The sequence below is a fragment of the Phasianus colchicus genome, chromosome 3 (genome assembly GCF_987193195.1).
Source record: "Phasianus colchicus chromosome 3, bPhaCol1.hap1.1, whole genome shotgun sequence".
Classification (NCBI taxonomy): Eukaryota; Metazoa; Chordata; class Aves; order Galliformes; family Phasianidae; genus Phasianus; species Phasianus colchicus.
The window spans coordinates 89,436,795-89,461,657 of record NC_143438.1 but is presented as its reverse complement, the minus strand read 5'-3'; the positions used below and the strand labels follow the sequence as shown (position 1 = coordinate 89,461,657).

The 24,863-nt window shown below is 36.9% G+C and overlaps 1 protein-coding gene across 2 annotated transcripts in view; it reads left to right on the top strand.

The window, feature by feature from the left end:
• Positions 1–24,863, top strand: part of FAM135B (family with sequence similarity 135 member B) — a 183,583-nt gene that overhangs the window by 118,604 nt on the left and 40,116 nt on the right. For both annotated transcript variants that reach the window (XM_090138030.1, XM_031591256.2), the window contains 4 exons: positions 3,130–3,269; positions 8,691–8,761; positions 11,391–11,564; positions 19,091–19,217. In XM_090138030.1, the coding sequence (XP_089994156.1) occupies positions 3,130–3,269; positions 8,691–8,761; positions 11,391–11,564; positions 19,091–19,217 (512 nt within the window). The remainder of the gene's footprint in view (positions 1–3,129; positions 3,270–8,690; positions 8,762–11,390; positions 11,565–19,090; positions 19,218–24,863) is intronic.

Sequence of the window (24,863 nt, the reverse complement as noted above, 5' to 3'; positions counted from 1 at the left end):
CTCTTCTCCAGGCTGAACAAGCCCAGCTCCCTCAGCCTGTCTTCACAGGGGAGGTGCTCCAGTCCCCTGATCATCTTTGTGGCTCTCCTCTCCTGTGTCTTCTAGCAATCAGCATCATAGGATTATCATAGAGTAGTTTGAGTTTGAAGGGTCATCTAGTCCAATAAAGGTGCTATCAGGTCTCTGATGGATGTCAGCCACGGTAAATGCCAGCCTGCTTGCTACTGTGCCTGTTAGCTGACAAGTTTGTGCATTTAGGACAACGTAACTGTCAGAAAGCTTCTCAAGAACAAGGAGAAATCTGCAGAAGTTACTGGGATGATGGTGATGTTTTTATGGAATAGACTATGGACACGTCTGTCTTCACTTCTTATGAGTGAAAAAAGCTTGAGTATGGTCATGCAGCCAGGTATACGCTGCCATTCATTAATGCTTGCTGAACATTGAAGACCAAAAACTGCATGTGAGTGTAGTGAGGTGGTGGGTAGTGTGTTACAGCAATGGTGACAATTGCTCCAAACAAAAACCTCCACTAAATGCAGATTTTTGCAAGCACAGCATGTCGGCTCTTATTCATTGCTAGTGAAAATAGATAGTTGGATAGAATGGTGGTGACTGATGAAAAAATCTTGTTTTGTAGCAGAGAATTTTCTCTATCAAACAGTGTAATTCTCTATTTATATGTAGGAGTTTCCATGGAAATAAATTGAAGGCATTACTTTTGGAGTGACCCACATAGATCTGTTCTTAAACTAAGCAATTTTTGGCACTGTATTTTATCTGCATGTCTTTGATTTTGACCTTCCCAGCAAGAGAAATGACTCTTTATGCCACCTTGCATCTCTGACTCCTAAAGCAATTACACACTAGCAGTGGTCTGTGCAGAAGTGCATTTGAAAAGTAAATGACATTAAACTTTCCATCTTAGAAGAGTAGCGGTATATCAATATCCAAATCAAATAACATAAAGCTCCCTTTGTCTGCCAGATAGGAATAAGAATGCATTATAACCCTAATATGATTTTTGCAGTGTCTCTAATATGATGAGGTTTAAATTAAAATAAATACGACTGCATGCTTTGAAGGGCTAATCAGGCTGAATGTTCTAGCCTAATGGGTGTAACACCAGGAAATAAATGTGTATTTCTCTAGGCTGCTTGGACTTAAGCAGAAGTACTTGGAAGGATATGTGGTGGGAAGGCAATAGCAAGGTGAAACACTTCATTACATGGGTGTTCTTGGTGAAAGTCGTTAATAGGAAAATGATTTTAATGCAGTTTGGGTTGACATCCCTGTGGTCCTGCTAATTGATTAGCAGAAGTCTTATTGCTTTTAATGAACTCTTTCCCACTGACTCTTTTCATTAACTTATTTATTTATTTATTTATCTATCTATCTATTTATTTATTTATTTATTTATTTAGAGAAGGTACTTCTTTGTCTGCAGTATTCCAGTTCCAGCAGACAGGCATCACAAAACCTAATGATTACAATTGATTATAATGTCAAGGCTCCATTCACTTATCTGTTGTGACATTTAGTACTTTTCCCTTCTTTCTTTCTTTCTTTCTTTCTTTCTTTCTTTCTTTCTTTCTTTCTTTCTTTCTTTCTTTCTTTCATTCTTTCAGCCTTTCTATTTTTTTCACCTTAAAGAAACTTTACCCTTGGAAATTTTTAGTCCTTTGTCAGTATCAACTCAACATCTTCTGATTGCAAATTATGTATAATATTTGCATGTGAAGCAAAGCAGTAGCTTTAGCAAAGCAGAATTGACCAGTCCTGATTTGAAACTCCTGACAAACCAGCGGTCCCTAATACTTTCTGACCTGGGCTTTTATCCTACCCCAGAACGTGGGCTCAAAACAATGGACCCAAATATCCAAAAGTTACTTTTCTGAGATACTGTTATTCTTTTTAAAAAGCTTGCTGGCTTCCTGGCAAGATCTGTCTCTCCTTGAGCTACTGATTCTGGTACACCTTTTTTAAACACATCTTGTCTGGTGTGTTACAAATTACCACTCGCTAAAGAATTAAATTTCAAAAGCTCAGGTTCATCCAGCACTGAAAGCTGTAAAACGATGGGAGTGACTGAAAGTAAATTTTGCAAGTTGTTGCTCAGTGTCAATGGAAGTAGCATTAACAAGTGATTCAGGTTAACTGCCAAGACTGAATTGGAAAGAACCTCACTCTGGTACTCAGCTGCTCTTTAGGTAAGCACACAAATATCACAGACTCCTGTGGATGGAACTCATCATGGCAAATGTTGTCACCTTCTTGAAAATTTGAATTTTTCTCATTATAAATCTTTCATCCTTTTTTGTCATATGACTCGTGTCTTAAAACCCATGGGTTCTTCTGTAGCCAGAAAAAACTGCATACAGTGGAGGAATTCAAAGTTAGGAAGGGCTAGTTCTACCTGTGTATATGTGAAACTTATTTGTTCTCATGTGACATAACAGCACACAGGTGAAAACTTTGACTTTCTGAAAGCTATGGGAAGAAGCTTAGGCTTTTGTTCTTGATTTCCTTCATTCAGTCTATTTTGTGTGGGCCAACTTGGCATCTCTCACATGGGCCAATGGCCTGCAGGATTACACAGGACTTTCATCAACTTGGATAAAATGTACTTCTTTTTCTATAATTTCAACCAAGGTGCCTCTGCACTTTGGGGTTCCTTATTTGAAATGTGCTATTAGCTGTTGTTTTCCCTCCCAGGTAGTGACTTCTAGAAGCACCAGAGGTAACAAGAAAATTCCCTTTTCTGACATATGCTCACTGTAGACAAAAGTTGAAGAATTTCAGGAGAGCACCCATAGCTTCTGAAGATCCCCTGGGGAACATATGATGCTTTAGGTTTCATTAGAAATAAAGTTAGGGTAAGTGCTGACACAGGTTTAGCTATTCTCACTTTGAAATCCAACCTGTTTGGTTCTGTTTAATATTTTTTTTCTTTGAATACTGTGGTTGGAAACCTGCAACAACCTGCTCCATTAACATTAATTATTGAGAATGCAAGTGTTTAATTACGAGTTATAATAAAACTGGCCTAAATAATCATGAAGTGAAAGCATAAGATAGAAAAGTCTCCCTGCAGAAATCACACCAGCAGTCTGTCTGTGTTTTGTGCAGATGATTCCAGCCTTTGCTCAGCCTGTGTGCATGAAAACAACGTTTACAGCAGAATATTTCAGATTTTGTACAGGAATGAAGAGATCATTCTTAATGAATCGATGAACTTCAGAGTACATCTGCTTCTGGATGGCGAAAGGGTGAGTTGTCTTGGGATGTCCATAAAAAACAGGAGGGTTGGGATTCCTCATACCTGACTTTAAGTGTCCATCACATAAATGCCTCCACTTGAGATGTTACCATGGAACCTATATGCTGTCACAGGTCTCATCAGTATAAGTGATAGAGGTGAGTACATGAATTATCTGACCTACTGTCAGCATCTGGATTAGGAGAATCTGTACTCATCATATATATATGCTAATGAAGGTGCTTGGGATAATTTGTTTAGATGCAAGTGCCTACACTGTTAACATCTATATTAGGATAGATAGAACCTGGGCTCCATGCCTATTACCAAATATAGTATACACCATGGCTTTCTAGTGGAATAATATGTTGATATCCTGCAGTGTGTCAGTGAATCAGAAACTCAAACTCAAGTGTGTCAACTATAATTTGTCATTTGTGCATTAGATTGCCCATTCTACGTCTGCATAGATCAATTTCACCTGACAAAGTCAACAGTCTTCTTCATCTTGCTTCTCCCCTTATCATATTTTACTATTACCTTCTCCTCTTTCCTTTTGACTGTTCTTTTGCCTAGCAGCCACAAGATTGTGACCAAGTTGCCCAATTGCTTTCCATCAAAGGCCTCTTAGCTTTTCTTATCACTGCTCCAGACAGCAGGGATGTGTGTTGCTATAGCTTACTGTCCCTATTGCTTTTCTGTTGTGTCAACTCCCTCAAGCCAAGCACCCACACAAATTAAGTACATGATCTGAAGCACTCATCCTGTGAGGGATACCTGACTTCCTCTTATTGATCAGAAACCAATGTCTTCCAGTGTTTTTCCCTGTATCTTAGAGTTACAAGACAGGAGTAATGTTAGAGTACAGAGAGTACAATTTTTCCAGAATTTTACACAGAAGGAGGAGAAAGATTCATTTGAGCATGACAATTGATTGTAGCCCAGTGTGCCATTTCTGTGCTTTCCTGCACAACGACTGGTACAGAGTATATGGCATTAGGATCTTCTGTTAGTGATAATGAGAGACAAATGACATCAGTTGTTTTTTGTCAGATCAGCTTGCTGTCAAAATTAGATCCTGTTAGTTGAACAGCCAGCATGAATCGTGTGCTGTGCATTGGGCCAGAGATGCTCAACGGATCTTTATTGTATAACTTTGAACATGAAGATATTTAAAATTTCTATTTGCACTGATTGCAACCCATATGTACTTGGATTATATAAAGATCTAAATTAAAATGGGTAAAGAAACTAATTTAGACTTATTTCTTATATTCCATTTCCTTCTCACTTTTCTTTTTATCGTAAGTTGTGATCAATTTATCCCCCCCTTGAATTGTTGTTCGAAAGCTTACAAGAAAAAATATTAAATGTATTAATATTCATTAGAAAAATGTTCCAACATGTTTAATTGAATGTTAATTTTATCCTTCCACAGTGGAACATCTCTGATTAAGCATCCCACCCCTCAAATTACAGCAGTTTCCACTCTGTTAAGCAGTGATGATTTCTGATGATGTTTGCATTAATATTCAGAAGAGCTGTGCACCTCACAAAATTGAAGAAATAATCCCACAAGACTCCTCTCAGTTAAAACTCATCCTGACTCTTCTGTCCCATGTCCATCACACTCACCTTTATAGAGGAGGTCCCTTGGGAAAAAGATAACTGCCCAATTCTGTGTTTGTACAGAGAGATTTTATAAAGAGAAAAGTCCCTTATCTCTGTATGATGACTGTTCTGACTTTTCAAGTGTGTAGTATATGATGATTAACAGGTTTCTTGGCCCCAAATGAGCTGCTGAAGATATTCTAAAGAATCAAATGCAAAAAGGTAAAGGTTTGTAAAACTTTCTGCCTTATGCGGTTAGCAAAATTCACTTCTTAATGCTCCTAGGCCTCAGATTTATGCTGTGTTATTTTATCCTCCAGGATTGTAAAAATTCAGTATAAATACGGGAGGAAGCAAAGAGTGCTGCTTAACAGGGCACCATGCTCAGAAGACTCCTCTTGGTGATTCTTTGATTCTATGATTCTATTCTATTTGCAACTACTGCTGAGAGTATTGCATAGTATTGCATGTCTGTCACATAATCTGATATGTCTGATGCAATTCTTGCAATGTAGCTTTGTGGAACTACCTACATGTCAGTACATTCTGTTCATTGCTTAATTTATTTAATATTCAATAGATGTCAGTTGTATTCAAATCTGTTTAGTGCTGTGGTATTTCTTTTTGATTGAGGGTGAAGCATTTGTTAGCTGCTTTTTTGTCTAAGCCAACGATACGGTAAATATACAAGGTAGTTAGGCTACAAAGTGGGGGTATTGAGTTTATATGCTCCAAGTCATTTCTGCTGCCAGAGCTGATGCTATCAAATATTACATCAAGGAAGCAGTATGCCTTCTCCTCATGGTGCTAGGGTAGTTTTGTTGATGAGATAGGCTCAATTAAAAAAAAAAAAAAAAGACACGAAAAAAAAATAGCCATGTGCATGTTAAGATTAGATTATTTGCTACTGTTTTATTTCTGCACAGTCCAGATGGATACTCAAATTTTTGTCTGATGTTATATGGAAGAAATCTCAATTATCCATCTAGAAGTGACACTTGAACATGCTTTCACCATTTAAATGGTGCTTTGAAACTGTATTAAATGCCTTTTTCTATGTTATCCCAGAATGCAGTACTCTTTGAATTCAAAACAATTTTGCAGACTTCGTTGTTACAGAGAAGACTAATTTTCTTTCAGTCTTGCTAAAGAAGGAGCTCTGCCTTTTTTTATCAAGCATTAAAACAAGTAACTTGTCTCCTTGCTTGCTGACTCAGTTGGAGAACAATTTAGTAGCTGACGGAGGATAAAATGAGGCATGCTGGAACATAACAGTAATTGTAGAGTTTCTACTTTCCAGAGAAATTTAAGTGAGAAGAGACAGCCAGATCATTCAGACTGACAACCTGGATAAACTGTTAAATATTATGGAAGTACATCACAGAAGTTGTGGAAACTTCATTTATAGAGTTGCTCTTAGATAATAAATCAAAGAAATAAACATAAACCTGAAAAAAATAAAATACAAATCTGAAATGATGCATTTGATTCAAGACTGCTTCAAGAGAAATATGAATATGTTAGTTTGCATATACACTTTAGTGCATGAAATGCTTCTGTTCTGTTTTTCATATACAAAACTTTTTACTGAATGGATTCCAAAGAGTATTTAATAAAATACTTTTCCCTACCAATGTATTCTTTTGGTGATGAGACAGTCAGAGGATAGAAAAGAGCCTGAATTCTGAACAGTGTTTCCTGGAGTATTTTGTGCTCTCAACCAAACATGTTGTGTTTTTTTTCACAAGCTGGGCCAAGATTGGATACCAGGGGAAATGTTGACTCAGTCAGTCCATTAATGAAGAAGTTTCCATGAGATACAAGTTAGTGTTACAAGAAACTACAGGGCAGCATTAGACTGATGTAAACAGTTTAAATTTTTGTATTTCCAGAAACGTATTCATCTCCTCTTTCATCAGTTGTAATTTTAATCATTAATATACAACAAAACTGATGGTATGTCAAACTTTTGGACAACTATGCATTCTGTTGATGATAAATGTGGAAATAACCATAACAGTCCCAGTAGTACTAAGAAAAACAATGAATATTTCATTTAAAGACAGTATTATTACATACTGACAAATGATAGAAATTTCAATGTCTCTTCTGTATGAACCATGGGAAGGACATTTCAATTTTTCCCTTGCAAAAGATTTAATGCTGCTATGGTTCTAATACATGAAAATAAGTAAAACACAAGAAAATCCAGCATGAATCAAAGTGGTACAGTAACTTTCATCATATAACTTTTATATGTAACTGTCATGTCTAAGAGTTGGATTGGCTTCTAGATAGTGTGTGTACATGGAGAAAAAAGATTTAGATGTTCAACCTATACATAAGCATTTTAATGATATTTTCTCCTGAAGATTTCAGTTATTTTAAATCCACAGTCCAATTTTCACTAGCTTTATAATTTAAACCTCCAATATACAAAGGAAAATGTGTAATCTCTGTAGTGAGTACTATGATAAGATTATATGTGGGTTCTTGCACTGTGCTGAGCAATCTGATTTCAACAAAGTTGTGGAACTAAAAATAAAGTTACTCAGTTGCACCTTAATGCATGATCCTGTGCAGGAATGAATCTCTCTAAGTCTCTCAGATACCTACTCATTGCCTGAAGGCGTTCTAGGCAAATGTTTCTAGCCTGCTATATCTGAAGCTGTTCAACTTGCCTAAACTCAAACAGATTCAGTGACAGCTGAAGGAACTCAGTAGTTCTTAGGCACAAACCCAAAATTTCAACCCCTCTGTGGGCAGATGAGGTTTGCTTTGTCTGATGCTCTATAATTGATTTTAATTCCTAGTTTAAATTCAGAGTGTAACTTCAGTAATGATTATTTCTTTTGCAATTGCCAGCAACTGTGATTTTGGTGACAACAACTCATTAAAAAAGAAAAAAAGCCTTCTTTTTTGCTGGAGACTTACTTCCAGATGTTTTGAGGCAAACACAAAAGAGAAGGCTCATTTTTAGAGAACAGAGGCTGAAATTTTCTTCTCACATCTCAGTGCCTGTGATTATGCTAGGAGAAATACCATATTAGAAGGCTCTGTATTTTACATCTTTAATTATTTTCATGAAGTACAATCAATCCTTGACTATAACTGTTCTTGCTTCCACAGGAAAAGGCACACCACAGATGGAGTTTGAGCTTTGGGAAATGTATCTAAACTTATTTTATTTCCTTTACAAATCCTACTAATCAAATTGGGTTAGATTCCTCTGATGCTGTCTTTGGTGAATTTTTTTGTATATTCTGCTAAGAAGGTGCTAACTTGCTGGAAAACGTAGAATCCATCTTGTCTAATGTAGGCCATCTAAAACAGAAGTATATTTTCCTTTGTATTTTGCAAAGAATATGGTTCAGGTGCAAATCAGTGAGAAACTTCCTTCTTAATCTGTCAAGCACTGAGAAGAGTCGCTGAGAGTCTGGATGGCATCAGCTTGATGACAAGTTATCTAAAAGACAAATTATGAGAGACCAGAAATTGTCATAAGTCTCTGAGCCATTGATATTTGGTCATAACTGAGTCATAACAGTAGGGAACCAGAAGGTTTCATGGCCATTTATCAACCAAGAAAAAAACTGTTTTTGACATGGCAGAACCGCCATGAGCAGGCAAAAGCACCTTCAACTGCTCTGGTTCCCTGACTCCTTCAGTAGTGACTGCTATTGTATTTGTTCTGTTCTGCCATGGCAAAGGGATGCTACTGTTGCTTAGTATTTTTGCCTTTGATTTTGTCAGGAAAACCTTTGCCTTCAATTTTGTAGATCCCAAGTTATGAAGGTAACCTTTCCTTTATCTTTTGTAGGTGGAAGATGCATTGAGTGAGGCAGATTTTCAGCTCAAGTTGGACTTGCATTTTACTGATAGTGAACAACAGTAAGTGCTGTTTTGAAGCTCACTTGGTAATACAAAGGTTTCCTCATTTGGAAAATGGCTTCAATGAAGTGAGAGTTCTTTTCAAAAGAAGGGCTTTGAAAAGAAGGGCTTTTGTCTTTCGTTTGCCTTAATGTTGAAGTCTTTCCATTTTTCCTCTCTGTGTTTGAAGAGTGTATCTCATAGTCCTCTTCTAAAGAACATTTTTATTTTTAAGTGTGTGTTAAATGCTGCTCTATTTCTTCTTGCTAATAAAGTCAAAGGAAAATATTATTGACCTCCAAGAGGGGCTGGGGTTGAGGAATGCATTTATCTCAGGAGTCAACCAAGTGGCTGAAGATGAATTTATGAACATGTTAAGTGCTTTTATGTGTGGAAGCCAAAGAGGTCTCAATATTTTAGGAGGAGAGAGTCTTGACTTTGATTTCCTCCCAAAATCTTGAAGAAGTTGGAAATAGCATTCATTTCTGAGACATAGCAGTAGATGTGATCCCAGAACTTATTAAATCTTGCTGAATGACAGAAAACGCTTCTGATTACTTCAGCAAATGTGTTTCATGTGTTTGCATTCATATCCACAAAACACCTTAAAAAATTTCAAGTCACGTTTCCTTTATCTTGAAGATAGAAGAAGTGAGACCTTATTCTCTCAGGCAGGTGGGACCGTCAATCATCAACTGTGATGATGATGGGTTTAGGAGGGAGGAAAACCAAACATAAATGGAAGCCAGGAATAAAAAGAAATGAAACCTTCAGATTCTTAGGAATTTGTGGCTTAATACATATGTTTAATATCTGCTATCATCTGAAGGAATTATCTGGTATGCTTTAAACAAAAGTAATGATATTTACAGAAAGATATTCTGCAAATCTTACTGGAATTTCCTGGGACTAGCCATACACTATACTTACCTAACTCATTATGAGTTTATGCAACACTGGAAAGCAATTTTCTTGTATCAAAAGTGTATTTAATGCTGTAAAATAAACTTTTTTAGGAATGAATTGCAGTTTAGGAGAATGGGGTTAGGCATGATCCCAGTCTATTTCATTTTCCTGCTTTAGAAGTGATTTTGATACTGTGTTGACTGCATACCAGAAAAATTATTCTAGAATAGTCATAAGCAACATCTATTTGAAAATTTTTATTTGTATTTTCTGAAAATAGAAGAACCCAATCCTAACTGTATTGTTTCTCTGTGGTTACTTCACTTACTCCTTTGTTTGACCTCCTCCAAAAAGTTTTTCACATCAGCTATGTAGAAAGATACTCCAAGTAGTGGTGTTCCCCAAGGATCGGTGTTGACTCTGATCTTGTTCAGTATCTTTGCTGATGACCTGGATGAGAGAATAGAATCAACCCTCAGCAAATTTGTTGATGCTACAAAGCTGGGAGGAGTAGCTGACACACCAGAAGGCTGTGCAAAATTCAGCAAAATCTAGACAGACTGGAGAGTTGGACAGAGAGGAACCTGATGAGATTCAACGAGAGCAGGTGTAGTACATTTCTGGGGAGGAATAACCACATCCATCAGTACGTGTTAGGGACTCACCTGCTGGAAAGCAGCTTTGTGGAAAAGAGTCAGGGTGTCCTGGTGGACAACAGGTTGGCCATGAACCAGAAGTGCACTGTTGTGGCTGAGAAGGCCAGTGGTATCCTGGGGTACATTAAGAAGAGCGTGAGAGAGTTCAAAAAATATAGGGAACTTCTAGAAAGAGTCCAGTGGAGGGCCACAAAGATTATTAGGGGCCTGTAACCTCTCCCTTATGAGAAAAGGATGAGAGAGACAGGAATGTTCAGCCTGGAGAAGAGAAGTCTAAGGGAAGATCTTATCAATGCTTATAAATATCTACAGGGCAGGAGTCAAGTAGATGGGGACAGACTCTTTTTAGTGGTGCTCAGCTTCAGAACAAAGAGCATTGGGCACAAACTGGAACACAGAAAGTTCCATATGGACATGAGGAAAAACTTTTTTACTTTGAGGATGACAGAACACTAGAACAGGCTGCCCAGAAAGGCTGTGGACTCTCCTCTGGAAATACTCAAAATCTATCTGGTTACTTTCCCATGTACCCTGCTATAGGGAATCTGCTATGAGATGGATTATGGTCTCCAGAGGTCCCTTCCAAACCCTACAGTTCCATGATTCTGTGATTTTGTGACTATGTCCTGCTCTCTCTGACATAGGACTGCTTCTACCTCTCACAGGCTGCCTGATGAAAAATAGATTATTTTTGCACTGAAAACTACAATTAGTGATCTATCCTGGCTTTGAACATTCAAATAAGCTGAGCACTTTTCTACCTGCCTGTTACTTTTTATTAACACTGGATGAGTCCAGAACTGGTATATGAATGGACAGCAAGGATAATCACCAAGAGAAATTGGATCTGCATCATATATATTTCTCTTATGTACGTCATGTTTCTATTTGTTACATTTGTGATTACATTAGGTAGAAGTATAACATAAGATGCTCATCAGTTATGTAAATCCTTTTGAAGCTGTGAATTTTACCAGGAAGTAATAAAAATTCAGCTCAGGCCATCTCCCAGTCTGCTACTTGTAGCATGTTAAAGGCTGTGACAACTCAAGCTTTCACTAATCCTTGTAAACTGCCTTCTTTTCTAGGCTGAGAGATGTTCCAGCCATCCCCATGATCAGCAGCCGTACACTGTGTCTTCACTTCCACCCCCAGAGAGGTCTGCACCACCATGTTCCTGTCATGTTTGACTATTTCCACCTGTCAGTGATATCCGTCACGGTGCATGCGTCACTGGTAGCATTACACCAGCCTCTGATCAGGTAAAGGATTCAGAAATGTCTCTTGAAAGACAGAAGAGATCTCTCTTCTGAATACATTTCCTTATTGTGTGGAAGAAGTGGAAACTATAATTTATTTTCAAGTTTTTTTAGATCTAGGCTAGGCTTCTAGAGATTGGGGATTAGTTTCAGATTCTGACATAAGCTTCTTCCCTTGGTAAGACATTCAGGATCTGACCAAAAACTATCAGTCTGCAGAAATTTCAGAGACTTGATCTCTTTATTCTCCACCTGTAACGCTAGTGAAATTTCTCTTCTCCTTGTCTGTCTTTTCTCTTGAGTCAAAAAGCACCTGAGAACATTAACATTTTTTTCACTTACTTTGTAAAGCATTTAGGACAGTAGGTCTCTAATCTCATTTCTGGCCTCTGGGCATTAGCATAATTCATAAAAAGGCTGGAAGGAAGTATGCATGAATCAGTACTTGATAAGCCTTTTGTTGAAGTTTTACCTTGCATCTGATTTGATCGTGCAGCAGTGTAACACTAGGTGCCACGGTGTGATTTGTGTTTTCTGATTCATAATGACAAGAAAGTAGTTCAGAACTCCTTCAAATAAAACAGGACTAGGGGTCAATATCCTCTACTACTTAGAGCAGGTGAGGAGAAGCAAATGTCTTTAAGGCAATTTACTTTCTGTCCAGTCTGGTCATCACAGAAGATAAGAGTGCTGAGAGGAAGAGAGTTCTTTGGGCTCTGGAACAAAATGCGGTGTTCAGCACCGTTCAATTTTTTTATTCTAGCAAGCCTTGCTGTATGCCAAATGTCTACTGAGTTTGTCAAAGACTGTGCAATCTAGACTAGACTCACTTTTTTTCTCAGGTTTCCTGTTTTGACTTAATGTGTCTTTTCTTGTTTCTTCCTTTGTGTAAATGTATGGTGTGTACTTGGTGGCATACAATGAATTATGGTTATAAAAGGTTGAGCAGTGACAGCAGTGTGAGTTGCATTAGCACATAAGACCAACAGATCTGTCTTTTCTTCCTCCACTGAGGTGCAGGTAACTCCTGATATTTCCTCGTTGGTACATGTAGATATTTAAAGTAGTGAATTGAATTGTATCAGACTACTCCTAACCGGATCATTTTGCTCAGATAATTTATCCATTGTTCTACTATACAAAAGAATGGAAGAGCCATAGTTATCAGGCTTTAATTACTGTTTTCAGTGCTTTGTTATACTCTAATAAATGGAACTACAGAGAGTTGTTACAGCTATTAGGCATAAATCCCATAATAAGCAACTGCTCTACAGTCATATTATTATAGCTTTTAGAATATAATTTTGTGGACATTTATGAAATATACAATATTTTTACTTAATGTAATGGAATGAAGGTTTTGACAACACAATATAGAGTTTCATTTGCTTAAGCCAGTAAAATTGCTTTAAAGTGTGGTACTGAGGATTTGTCTTATTTTTGATAAATATTCAAAGTATAAAGAATTCTTATATCATGCATTCTCTACATATAAATCAGATTGAAGTCAATAGTATGAAAGAAATGTCACTGTGAAACATTTTGAAACAAAACCAATCCAATAAAACTTATTTTCTCTTCTCCCAGCTCTAAGCTTACTTGCTTAGCACTTGTCATTGGAGCTTACTGAGACCATGGAACTAAAGGTTTAATTTTAAAAGCACATTTTTATTTGCAATGCAACAGAAAGACCCTGAATGATTGGAAAGTCTTTTTTGTCACATTATAGTAAAAATAAAATTGTTATATTGCCTGGGAAAGACATAAATGCTGCATTTTACTATGTTTTATTTTACTGCCTTAAACTGTTCTATCATAATATTTTACACATTTGTATACTTTATTTCTACACATATTTGTATTCTTATATCTATTACAACAAGGATTCTTGTTAGATATACTCTGGGAAAAAAAAAAAAAGAAAAAAAAAAAAAACACCCTCACATATTATTTGGAATTAAAATTTACTTCTGTTTTGACATTATCCTGGAGAACAACTTTGCCTGAAATAGCTGTCTGCTCACATACTCCCTATGGGCTCAGATTTTTGTATTTCTTAGATCTGTTGGCTAATTAGATACTCCAAATCCTTCCCATATGCCTGCATTTAAATAGTAGAGAAAGCAGTAGGATTGATTCTAGCCTTTCCCTGTTGAGTAATGCTCACAAACAAAAAGTTCCAGCAGATCAAACCTAATTTTTAGAAAATGAATATTTTGATACCAATGTTTGTCCTGGTTAATAATTTCTTATACAGTAAATATTATTATTAGGTTTGATACTTTGAAGCCTTCATCTCTTATAGATCTGAGAATAAGTGAAATTCTGGATTCAGTGATTTTTTGCAGGAGTCTGGATGGAAAATCTATGACCCAGCTTTTCCCATAGGCATAACCTTCAGGTTTGTAATGGGGTGTTGGCATCTAATAATGGCTTTATGCATTTACTGATTGAGAGCTGGCAGCCTAGATCAGGAGATGAGGAAGGCTTCCAGTCAACTCAGATTGCCCAGCTATGTGGTGGATATCCTATCCCTGGAGGCATTCAAGGTCAGTCTGGATGGGATGACCAGGAGCATGTTGGGATGCTCGTGTTCCTGAATCAGTTCCTCTTGAGGCTCCTTGGACAGCCTAATCCCTCTGAAGCACTGCTACAGAGAGGGGTCTGGACAGCAGGGAAGGGGCAGGGAAACTTTGACTTGTCCTTACAGAGCACAGAGCCATAGCTTGATTAAAAATTCCCACTTCAGGCTCCTCTGACTTTTCTAAAATGCACCCCAGAAGTGGTTGGAGAAGCTGGACCACTTTGAACTGTGTCCAAAATCAGGCATGCTTCATGCTCAGTTTCTTTCTTAAGTAGGACTCTTTTAGGACACACACAGAAAGAAGCATGTTATGTGCTTCATTAATTCCAAAGACCTTTGGACCACTCCTTCCCAAAAGGAGTTGGCATACTATACTGTTTGTTAGAAAAAATACAGCTTGTGAATAATCTCTGAAACAAGTGCCAACATTCTGTAAGTGCTGAAATCAAGATCTGTACACTGATATTTTAGTGCCCTGAGCTTGCTGCTGTGGGAATAAGAAGCAGAATCAAAGGAACACTGGGTATTTAAAGGTTTCAGTCCTGACCTAATTCGTCTCAGCTCTACTGCACTGAGGAATCAGGACAGCCCTGGCCATCCTCGAGTGATTTTATCTTACCTAAATCCTTTTATGCCCTGTTCCTCGAAACCACCACCAGTGACATATCTGTGTGATATACACACTATCTCTATACCTTCCTGTGCACCTTGAATCTGGGTGCTGGGTCAATTTTCCTACAATCCTGAGTGTAACTGGCTCCTACTTATGGGCAGCTTATGTCTGAAACTGCCACAGAATTAATCCTGGGTAGCAAAGGTTATGACTTACTTTTCCTCTCCCTCATTTGGAAATAATGTAATCTGTAGAAAGAAAACTGAGTATTTATGTGGGAAAGAAATATTCCTTCCATAAAATGTTTATTAAAAAAATGCTGTTCCATTTTTTTTCTCTCTAAGAATTCTTGAATAATTGCTGGATTATTCTGTGTATTTTCTTTTTATTTGTTGCTATTTGTTTTACACCTGCAGTGGTGAACCTCTGTTTTGACATGCTATTCTCCTGACCTACAAACCAAGAAATCACACAAGAAAAAATTATTTATGGGTCAAACTCTAATTAAAAACAAACAAACATTAATAATTGTTACCATCTGTCTTTGTCTGATTTCAAATTTTATAGCAAGATAAGCTATGTTCAGGGAAACTTAACCAGTATTTTCCAGCAATCAGAATCACTACAGATTGCAATCTGGATTCCACTCTGACTCTGTTTGGGATCTAGGGAGAACTTTTTTTTTCTGTTAAAAATGCTGTTTTAATAATTCTTAAGATCTTACTCAAGAAGCTCAAAGCATTTTACAATCACTCATTATAACCTTAGTGAAAATCCTTGTGTAAGGGGGAGTCTAGGAGAACACAACCTGTAAATATCCACCTATTATTCTAAAACTATAAGTAAGTTTCCATACTGAACTTCCATTCTGGAAATGTCATAAGACTGTCATTTCTTGTAATTGGAAATGTGAGGGTTTTGTTGTTGTTTGATTTGTCTTGTTTTACTTTGTATTTTTATAGTTTTACTTTTTCATATAATGTATGATCATTTTTTGCAAATAAGATTCAGAGTCCAATCTGTTACCATTTTCCCCCAATTCTAATGAAAGCTACAACTTGTGAAGAACTTACATTTTGCTTACCAAAGAAAAAAAATTTTCATCTTGAAAATATGAATGAAAAATTTAAAAATATCACTTAACTTTGTATTAGTTTAATGGAGAAGGGAATATTTTATTTTATTAAAGTATCCTCAAGCATTTATTCTGAATTAGTTCAATAACACATCTGAATTAATATTTATCAATAGCAATCTATTTATTGTGCTAAGGAACTGTTATCTTATTTATATGTTAAATAATAGTCCACCAAATATAAAACCTAAGAAATGACTACTTAATACGTTGTGCAGTGCAAGAACTAGAAGATGCCACATTCAATTCTGCAACAGCAGGTTGAAAATGAACAGAATGTCTAGCACATATTACAATATGCAGTTATGTCCATAAGATTCTGTACAGGCTAAAACTATAAATTGGAAGGCATGGACTCAAAGTCATGTAAAATAACCATGACTGCAGAAATAATTGCATAAATATAACCTCAAAGTCAGAAAGTTCTTCCCAAAATGTCATTCAAGGGTGGTGCAAAGCCTTCTTTTTTTTTCAGTTTAAACCTCCAAATGACCAAAACTGTCAGTTACATCTTCCACAGGAAGGGAGCATAGGGACAGCAACAGGAGTGACAACAACAGGACTCAAGGAGATGACATGGAGCTGTGTCAGGGAAGGATCTGGTAGGGCTAGGGAAAGGTTCTTCATCCGAGGGTGCTGGGCATGGAACAGCAGTGGGGCTGATGGAATTCAAGGAGTGTTTGGACAATGCTGTTAGATACAGAGTTTGATTTTTGAGTGATCCTCTGCTGAACCAGAAATTGGAGTGGATAATCCATGTAAGTCCTTTCCGACTCAGAATATTCTGTCATTCTCTGATTCTATGATTACGTGCTTCAGAAGGCACTAGGGGAACCTCAACAATCTGTAAGACATCCAGTTAAACTTTGCCTGTACAGTCAGATGACATTTTGGCAGGTTTCCCAAAAAAGGTTTCTGTTTTACAGTGCTATGTGAAGTCAATTTCCATAAAACCAGCAGATTAAAATCCCTTCTCAGCTGTAAAAGCAAAAGATAAATAAATAAAAAAGCATTAAAAAGTGCTTTTCTCTCCCTTAAAACCTTTGAAAGCTTTGCTAATATTCAAATGAGTTTTTCATGGGTAGGCGACGTTTATTTAAGCTTCTCCCTGTTACCACAGCAATCATTTTTTATTTCTGCTTCTTGAGCCTTTCCAACAGACCAGAGCAGACATCACCATCCAATAACAGCTGAAATTATTCAGTGCACCGTTTATCTTTTGGTTCTTTTTAATTGCTTTATTTTATTTATTTATTTGTTTCTTAAATGTAAGGAAAGACTTCCTGCTGCTTGGAAGCAGCAAGCTAGCAATTTGTTGGATTGCATCAATTAATACACATTAACAAGGCCAGATAGATGCAAAGACTTTCTATACCATCCTCCCCCTCATGGAACGTTCTTTTTGCTAGTATATGGCTAGTATGGGATATACAAAAAACAGCAGCTTAGAGAGGAAGTGGGAATTTGTGATTAGCCTGAAATTTTTCAGTTTTCCTGATTTTACTTGAAATTTGTTTTCTATTGTTGCATATTACTGAGTGTTCCTGCACATCAGAAGCTCATCTATTATTTGGGTGATAACAAGTATTTCTACTCCTCTCTTTTGTCTTGTCTTAGCATAAACACCCTCCCCTTGCTGGTAACAGTGATAGGACGAGAGGCTTTGAGTTGTGCCAGAGGAGGTTCATGTTGCATATTAGGAAATATTTCTTCTAAGAAAGAGTAGTGAGGCATTGGAACAGGCTGCCCAGGGAGGTGACACCCCCAGAGTCACCATCTCTGGGGATGTTCAAGAAAAGAATAGATGTGACACAGAGATGTAGTGAGCATGATGGGGATGAGTTGGTGGTTGGACTACATGATTTTAGAGATCCTTTCCAACCTTAATGGTTCTATGATTCTGTGATTCTTTCATTTGTCCTGTGTTTCTGTAATGCAGTCAGTGCTCTAGCCTATCCTTAAAAACTGAATAAAGTGTAGAGATACATGAATTATGGCTGATCTGAACCGACATAGCCTCATGATAAACACTGAGTTAGGGGCATATGCTCAAATTGGAAAGTTTTGGCAGAGTGAATGCTATTGTCCTGTGGCCTTTGTTACTTTCAGTTTATAGCTGGAAAGTGTTTTTTTGTGCTACCCCTCGCAGGAGGTAATCTGGGATACGTGGGTGGGAAGCATCATTTGATGGTGAGTGGTGATCCTGGTCTGAAAGCACAAACTCAGTGACACTACATCTGCACTGAGTATGAACAGCAAATGTGATGGGATTTTTTTCTTCTGAGCAATTAATTATTTCAATTCCACCTTTACCTGTGTGCTTTTTAAGATCAACTGTGGTAGCTTGCATTAGTTTTTAGACTCAGATTTTTTTTTTTTTTCTCAATGTATTCTCCATGAGTAGCCTTATTTCTCTCCAAATCTTGATGTAGTTTATGCACAGCACATACTAGCTGCATTTATATCACCTAATTTTAGTTGTTTATAAGGCAGTCATCCTTACCTCTCTTTATAGTCCACAATAACAACTAAGTGCTTTGGGAATGAAGTTCATCTGACCTCTTTGATAGGACCACTTCAGAAAGAGATGACTCACACCCTGGATATGCCCATTCCTCTCCAGCCTACATCATCAGTGGAGGTGTAGACATTTGGTCAGATTAATCCAGAGTAAGTTCCCTAGTTATTCATCAGGACTCCAGTGGTTACAGTGCTGAACAGACTCCAGGCATGGTTTTTCATTATTAAGAAATTCATCCTATAAGACAGGAAACATATACAATTCAAACAAGAAGAGTGATATGATTAACACCAGAAAAATGCTTCATGAATCAAAATGCAAGCTGATGAATAGTTGTATGAGACCATTATCTATGTAGATAAATGAAAAGGTTGTCCTGTTGAGATGTTAGGCTGGAAAAAGGCATGTAAGAGAGCAGAGGAAGGACTGAAGGAAAAATAACATCCAACCCATTGGACTGAATGCCAAGAAAGAAAGCCCCATTCACATAGTTTTAGCTAGTGCATATTGAACAGTGTTCATTTAATAAGGGAAACATGGTGTCTGGATTTATGACATTGATTGGAAATAAATAGCCAAATAAATAAATACTGCAAGTATTTTCTTCACAAGGGAGGAAAAGTCTCTTCTTTAACAAAACTGCTCTGATTATTTTTCTTATTTTTTCTTCATTTAGCTTTGCTCGTCCAGGGAAAGGTTCATGGCTTGGTAAAGGCAACTTGGATACAGGACCAGACCAATCCAGTATGTCATTAGAAAATCTTGTGTTTGGAGCTGGCTACTGCAAACCCACTTCATCAGAGGTAAGAAAGGTGGACAATAATACTTCACTTCTATTTGGTCACACAAAATGTTCACGTTGTATTGAAAGAATATGCTCTGGTTTATGTCACTAATATAGGGAGTTCTTTTGAAGAATCTTTCATTTCTCTAGAACTACCTGGCATTTGCGTTCACAGCTACTGGGTGCTCAGACCACTTTCAGAAAAGTTCAGGAAGAATGGATATTCCTCTGATTATCAATTAACTTTCAGGGTTGCGTTCACTTGACCAGATGTCTGCTTTAGGGTGAAATTAATTATTCAGTAAAAGATCCTTGTTTTCAGATCTCATATTTACCAACCAGAGGCCTTGCATAGTTACTAATAATGTTGTGATTAGCAGCAGGCCAAAGCTGGTGGCAAGAAGGAACTTGGAAGGGCTTGTGTCTGAAATACTGAGGAATGAGTACTGTGTGTGTATGTTGTTGAAGGGGTGTTATGTACCTTGCCTTACTTGAGGCAGGTCCCATAGTTAGTGCATGCCTTTGATCTTGCTATTTACTGTAGATGATGAACAGAGATTATTGTGCAGCTTTTAGAATGAAGTGATCTGTTTGAAATAATGAATAATTGGGTTTTGTTTGTTTGCTTGTTTAGCAGGAAAGTGCTAGCTTTGTAGTGTTTTGCTTGTTTAATGTTTTTGTCAAAAATATTTTAGCAAATCTAGAGCCTCAACCTAGAACACTGGAATCATCTCATTGTTAGGAAACCTAGATTCAAGGGTTCTGATTATAATGCTGCCCTCAACTTCTATCAAACTTTCTGTCGAAAGTATTTTCTTCTACCTAAATATTAATAATATACTAACCTCGGGCAGTTGCTGCAGGAAAACTGTCAGGGAATTAACACAAACTGAGAGAATGTTTGGCCTGAGGCTGCTGTTGGAGCTGTTGGGTCACTGTATGCTACTGACAAAGAAATTGACCTCTGCTTCTCTAGTAGACAGTCCCAAGATATAAATTTAAATAACTGTTTATCATAAAAAACTAATCCCTGTATGTCTGTACATAAGAAGAGAGAGGCTTATTTGGAGAACGGTTCTTACTTTTCATTATCCTCTGGAAAAATCTCTGTTTTAAGAAGATAAATGTAAAGGCTGACTACCAACTCCTATTTTTCATTTCATTTTTTGCAGAAAAATCTCTGTTGTTGATTAGGAAATTTTATTTCCTTACCAAATATTTGCCTCAGGTGCAAACCCTATTTTCTATCCACTTTGACTAATCTTCTTTGATTGCAGACCTTCTTTCCTTTTTTTTTTTTTTTTTTTTAATGACAGCATAATTACTGTCCTAGTAGGTGACCTGTCAAGTACTCTATCATGAATAGGCTTTAGCTCTCTGCTATGCTGCAGGTCAACTGAGCATCAAACTGATCAATTAAAAATATAATGTCTGCATGTCCAGGTGTGCATTTACTTAGCTTGAGAAACCTATATAAGTCATGACATCTGTTCTTGATCTGAATATTTTAACTTAATAGACTGTGATGGCCTATGTCTATGGATTTTGCATATGCTATACGTGATTTATGATAATAAGTGAAGATTACATCTCTTAGTGTAATGTAAAAAGTACAAATTAAGAGCTAGGAAAGGAACTACTCTGAGGAGCTAAGTCTGACATGAAGTGAGGACTTTATGACTAACTGCTGTTTTATGTTGAAGCTCATATCAAGCCATACCTAATTTAAAGAATGAGGAGTAATATTTCTCACAGTGCTGCAATGCTTTATACTGAATAGAATTTATATCCCTTTAAAAGTGTATAGATTCCCTTCAAGACTGTTTGGATGCATTTATAAAAGATAACTTCATCTGGACTATAGATGTGTCCAGCATTCGGGAATTATGCAATCATCTTCAGTTGTCATGAGAATAGATCCTTATTAGACAAAAATCACAGACTTTTCTATTCCTCTTTATACATTCTTGATTGGACATTGTCTGTTTCATGTCCAAGTCAGTAATTCTTAGATACCCTAGCTCTAGATATACCACTACATTTTTTCTTTAGTTGTAAGGAACTAGTTAAAGTCTAGGCTATAACAATCAGCATATCTTCTCTTCTAAGACAAACAAGCACTTTATTGAGCAGCAGGGCGTGGAAAAATCCCTGCTGTTTTGAATGGTAAGGAGATTTCAGATAATTCTTTTTTTATGGCATATAATGCAGGAAAACTGTTTGTTTTGGAATATGCCAGATTTCATGTTTTGTTTCGTTTTTGTTTTCATCTCCATAATCAATTCTGCTGATTGTGTGCATTTCTGTGTTGTTCTTGATCTGAGAAGTCTCTGGTTCTATGACCTTAAGAGGCATCTGCTGGCCAAGTGTTGTCTTTCTGATGCTTATTGTACAGAACTGAATCTGCTGGTTCTCTGACATGCTGTGAACAATAGGGATTTTCTAGTGTTTGAGGTCTATCTCTTGTCAGTAGACAAAAAAGAGCTTTACTCTCCACCATCTGCGGCACAATTAATATTCAAGAATACTTCCATGTGAGTGGAAGTTTGTAATGGGTAGGAGTTCTAAATCATTCTTATTGCACCCTCAGCCTCAAGACTGGGAGCTGTGTAGTTTAAAACCTTGGCAAGTGGGTACTTCAGTATCTCTGAAGCACTTATTAACTCAATAAAGTATCCAATTTCACAGGCTTCATAAATTCTCCACTATCGTGAAGCAGACTTGCTCACAAAAGTCAGTTTTCTTCTCATTAGTGTTATCATACTCAGTAGATGACTAGAGATATGGTTCAGACAGTACATGAACGTTTAGCTTCAGTAGCAGCTGCATTTACATTAGTGCTTGAGCTCTAAGAAAAGCTAGACTTGTTCTTAAAATCTGAATTTCATGCCTCCAAGTGCCTCCTATATATGAAGTATATGGTTCGTATCTTGATATATCATCTCTAGGTCATACAACCAGTTTTACCTTTTTGTTCCTCAAGAAACTCAATTTTACTCAGTTTGCTTTCTTTTTTTATTAAAAGTACACATTACTAGCTTCATTTCCAAAGAAGGTTCATACCTATCATCAGCTCCTCTCACCATTTACTATGTTAATCATCTGCATTCACACTGCTGAGGTACTACTGCTTTGTGATAGATCCTGAAGGCTCCTGGTTCGGCACTTCTGACTTATCCACATGGAGGCTAATTAAATGCCAGCAGCTCTGGACTGTACCTATGTGATTTTCCTAGCACTCCACAAGTGAATTCCAAACACCACTGACAGTATTATCCTCTCTCAGCTCAGCGGAAAAGTTATAGTAATTGAACCTCTCTAAGCCTTGTTATTCATTCATTCATTCAGTCAGTCAGTCAGTCAGTCATTTATTTAGCTTTCCACTCTTGTCCTACATAGGAAACAGGGATCTTCCCTTCCTCCATCTCTTTGTCCATATCTCTCTAATATTTTCTCTCTTCCTGTACGCAGGGAGTTTCTTGAACCATGATGGAGGGTAGGACAAAGTTATTTTGTTTTAATTCTGTGCCATGCTTTTCCTTTCAAGAAAAGTTATGACACCAAGGCTATTTTTTGTTGATTTGTTCCTTTTGCTGTTAGATAAATATGAAAGAAGATGCTTTTCTGGACAAAAGATCAGTAGAAAATAATCTGTAAAATAAGAAAATGTACTACTACTTTCTAAGGATTTCTTCTTATGAACTACAATCATATGGTGTATACATACAATAAGAGGGGATTAAAAATATTCAAAAGGACCTGGGAGATGTTGTGGCATAAAGCAGACCCATGAACTGTGTGTAGCTGGTTTCTCTCAGGGCATCTCAGTTCCCATTGGTGACTGGTAAATTGTTTCTTCCCACGTTTAGGGTGTTGCTTTGGATATTTGGATGATGTTTGGATGTCTTAGAACATCACACAGACTTATGGTTTCATGTGATCTGAGCAGTCATAAAAACTAGACACAGAAAAATATCTGCAGATCTACATCTACATCTACAAAAGAATAAAAATAAAATGTTCCTTGCAGAACTGAAAATTACTGGACTAAAAACTGAAAACTAAATTGGCACTCACACTTCTGCAATTTTATACCTTACTCTCCATCGCACACCTCTTCCGTATTCACTTCTGTCAAGATGTTTTTATGACTTTGTAATATTGTGCATCACATGCCTGCTGCGTTATAATCAAGACATAATGCAGGTTATTAATAAGTTGTACTCACAATAATCTTATTTTCATTTGGCTATCAGTTGCACTGCAGATTAGTTGACTTGTAGGTAATCAAATTGATTAATCATGAGTTCCCACTAATAAGGCGTCAATGTCTGATGAGAAGTGTTCTTCTCCCACATAGCATTAATGTAGCTATCCCAGAAGACTTAAGTTTATGTCTGGATTAATACAAGAACTAGGAATGTCATTTATATAGAATTACAGAGTTCTTTCCCAAAGACAATTTGCTGGTACTTTCTTCTTCATAGCAATATATGAAAAAATGAGGTTATTTCAGTATAATACTGGAAACAAAACACCAAACCCCACGCTTTTATGTCACACAGAAGTCATTTGCAATTTGTTCTTATGTTCTTCTACTTGGTGCTATTAAATCGCTACATGTCACTTTTTCAGATCAAGGCAGGTTATAACCAGAGAATAACCCATGTAAGACCCATCGTGGGAATTGCAGTGTGTCCTGAAAGCTCAGTTTATTTTCAAGAAGAGACGTATCTTATACTTTCCAATTCCTTCCATGCATAGGAACTATATTGTAGATTTTCCTTTTACATCTTTTTATATTTTTTCTCCTTAGCAACCATCTTCCTAGCTTGTTTCCCTTGCTCCTTTCCTCAGGGCATCATAAAATGATATGATATGAGAAAGACATAGAAAGGGAAAAGGAGAAGGAAGAAAATGGAAGGGAAGGGAGATCTCTCATGCTTTAGCATGCATTTTTAATGGGTAGTTTTAAAAGATTAGGACTCTTTCAGTGTCTTGCTTATGCAAATGGGGATTAGTTGTGACTGGGACTCTAGCAGATGTCCAGTACATAATTTTTCTAAAATAGCAAGAGAACTGGTATACTGTTCCTTGTAAGATATAATGACAAGTATCTTTAATCAGTGTGCTCAGGCTACCATTTGTGATAATCACTGATGAAGTCTTTAATCTTTAGTTGCCTGAAGAAAAATGGCTGATCTTTAGAAAGAACTGTAAATAATTTCATAACTCTAGCAGAAAACATGCTAACTGATAATGTGATGCTAACTGATTTCTTTTTTCTGACTCTTAGTTTTTGACTTGACATGCAGAGTACAGCAAAGCAATGATCTGCATTTTGTGTTCAAAACTTGGAATAAATTGGCATTAGGTATAAAATGTGATGTTGAAAAATTTAGCAGTACTCTCATTTTGGTTTCACTGTCATGAAATAATCTGATTCCTGGACAACTTTAGGCAGAATGACGACGGAGTCTTCTGGAGAGAATCTTTAGAAATTGCTCACATTTGGTTCCTTTCTGAAAATCATTAGAGTTTTCATAGACGTTCCAATTTTCATACTTGTTTTTTACTGTTTTTCTACTGTATGTATGTATTGTAAAAAAAATCAAAATGCTACAATCTGTTTACAAATATCACTGTTTCTCTACATGTGTCCGTG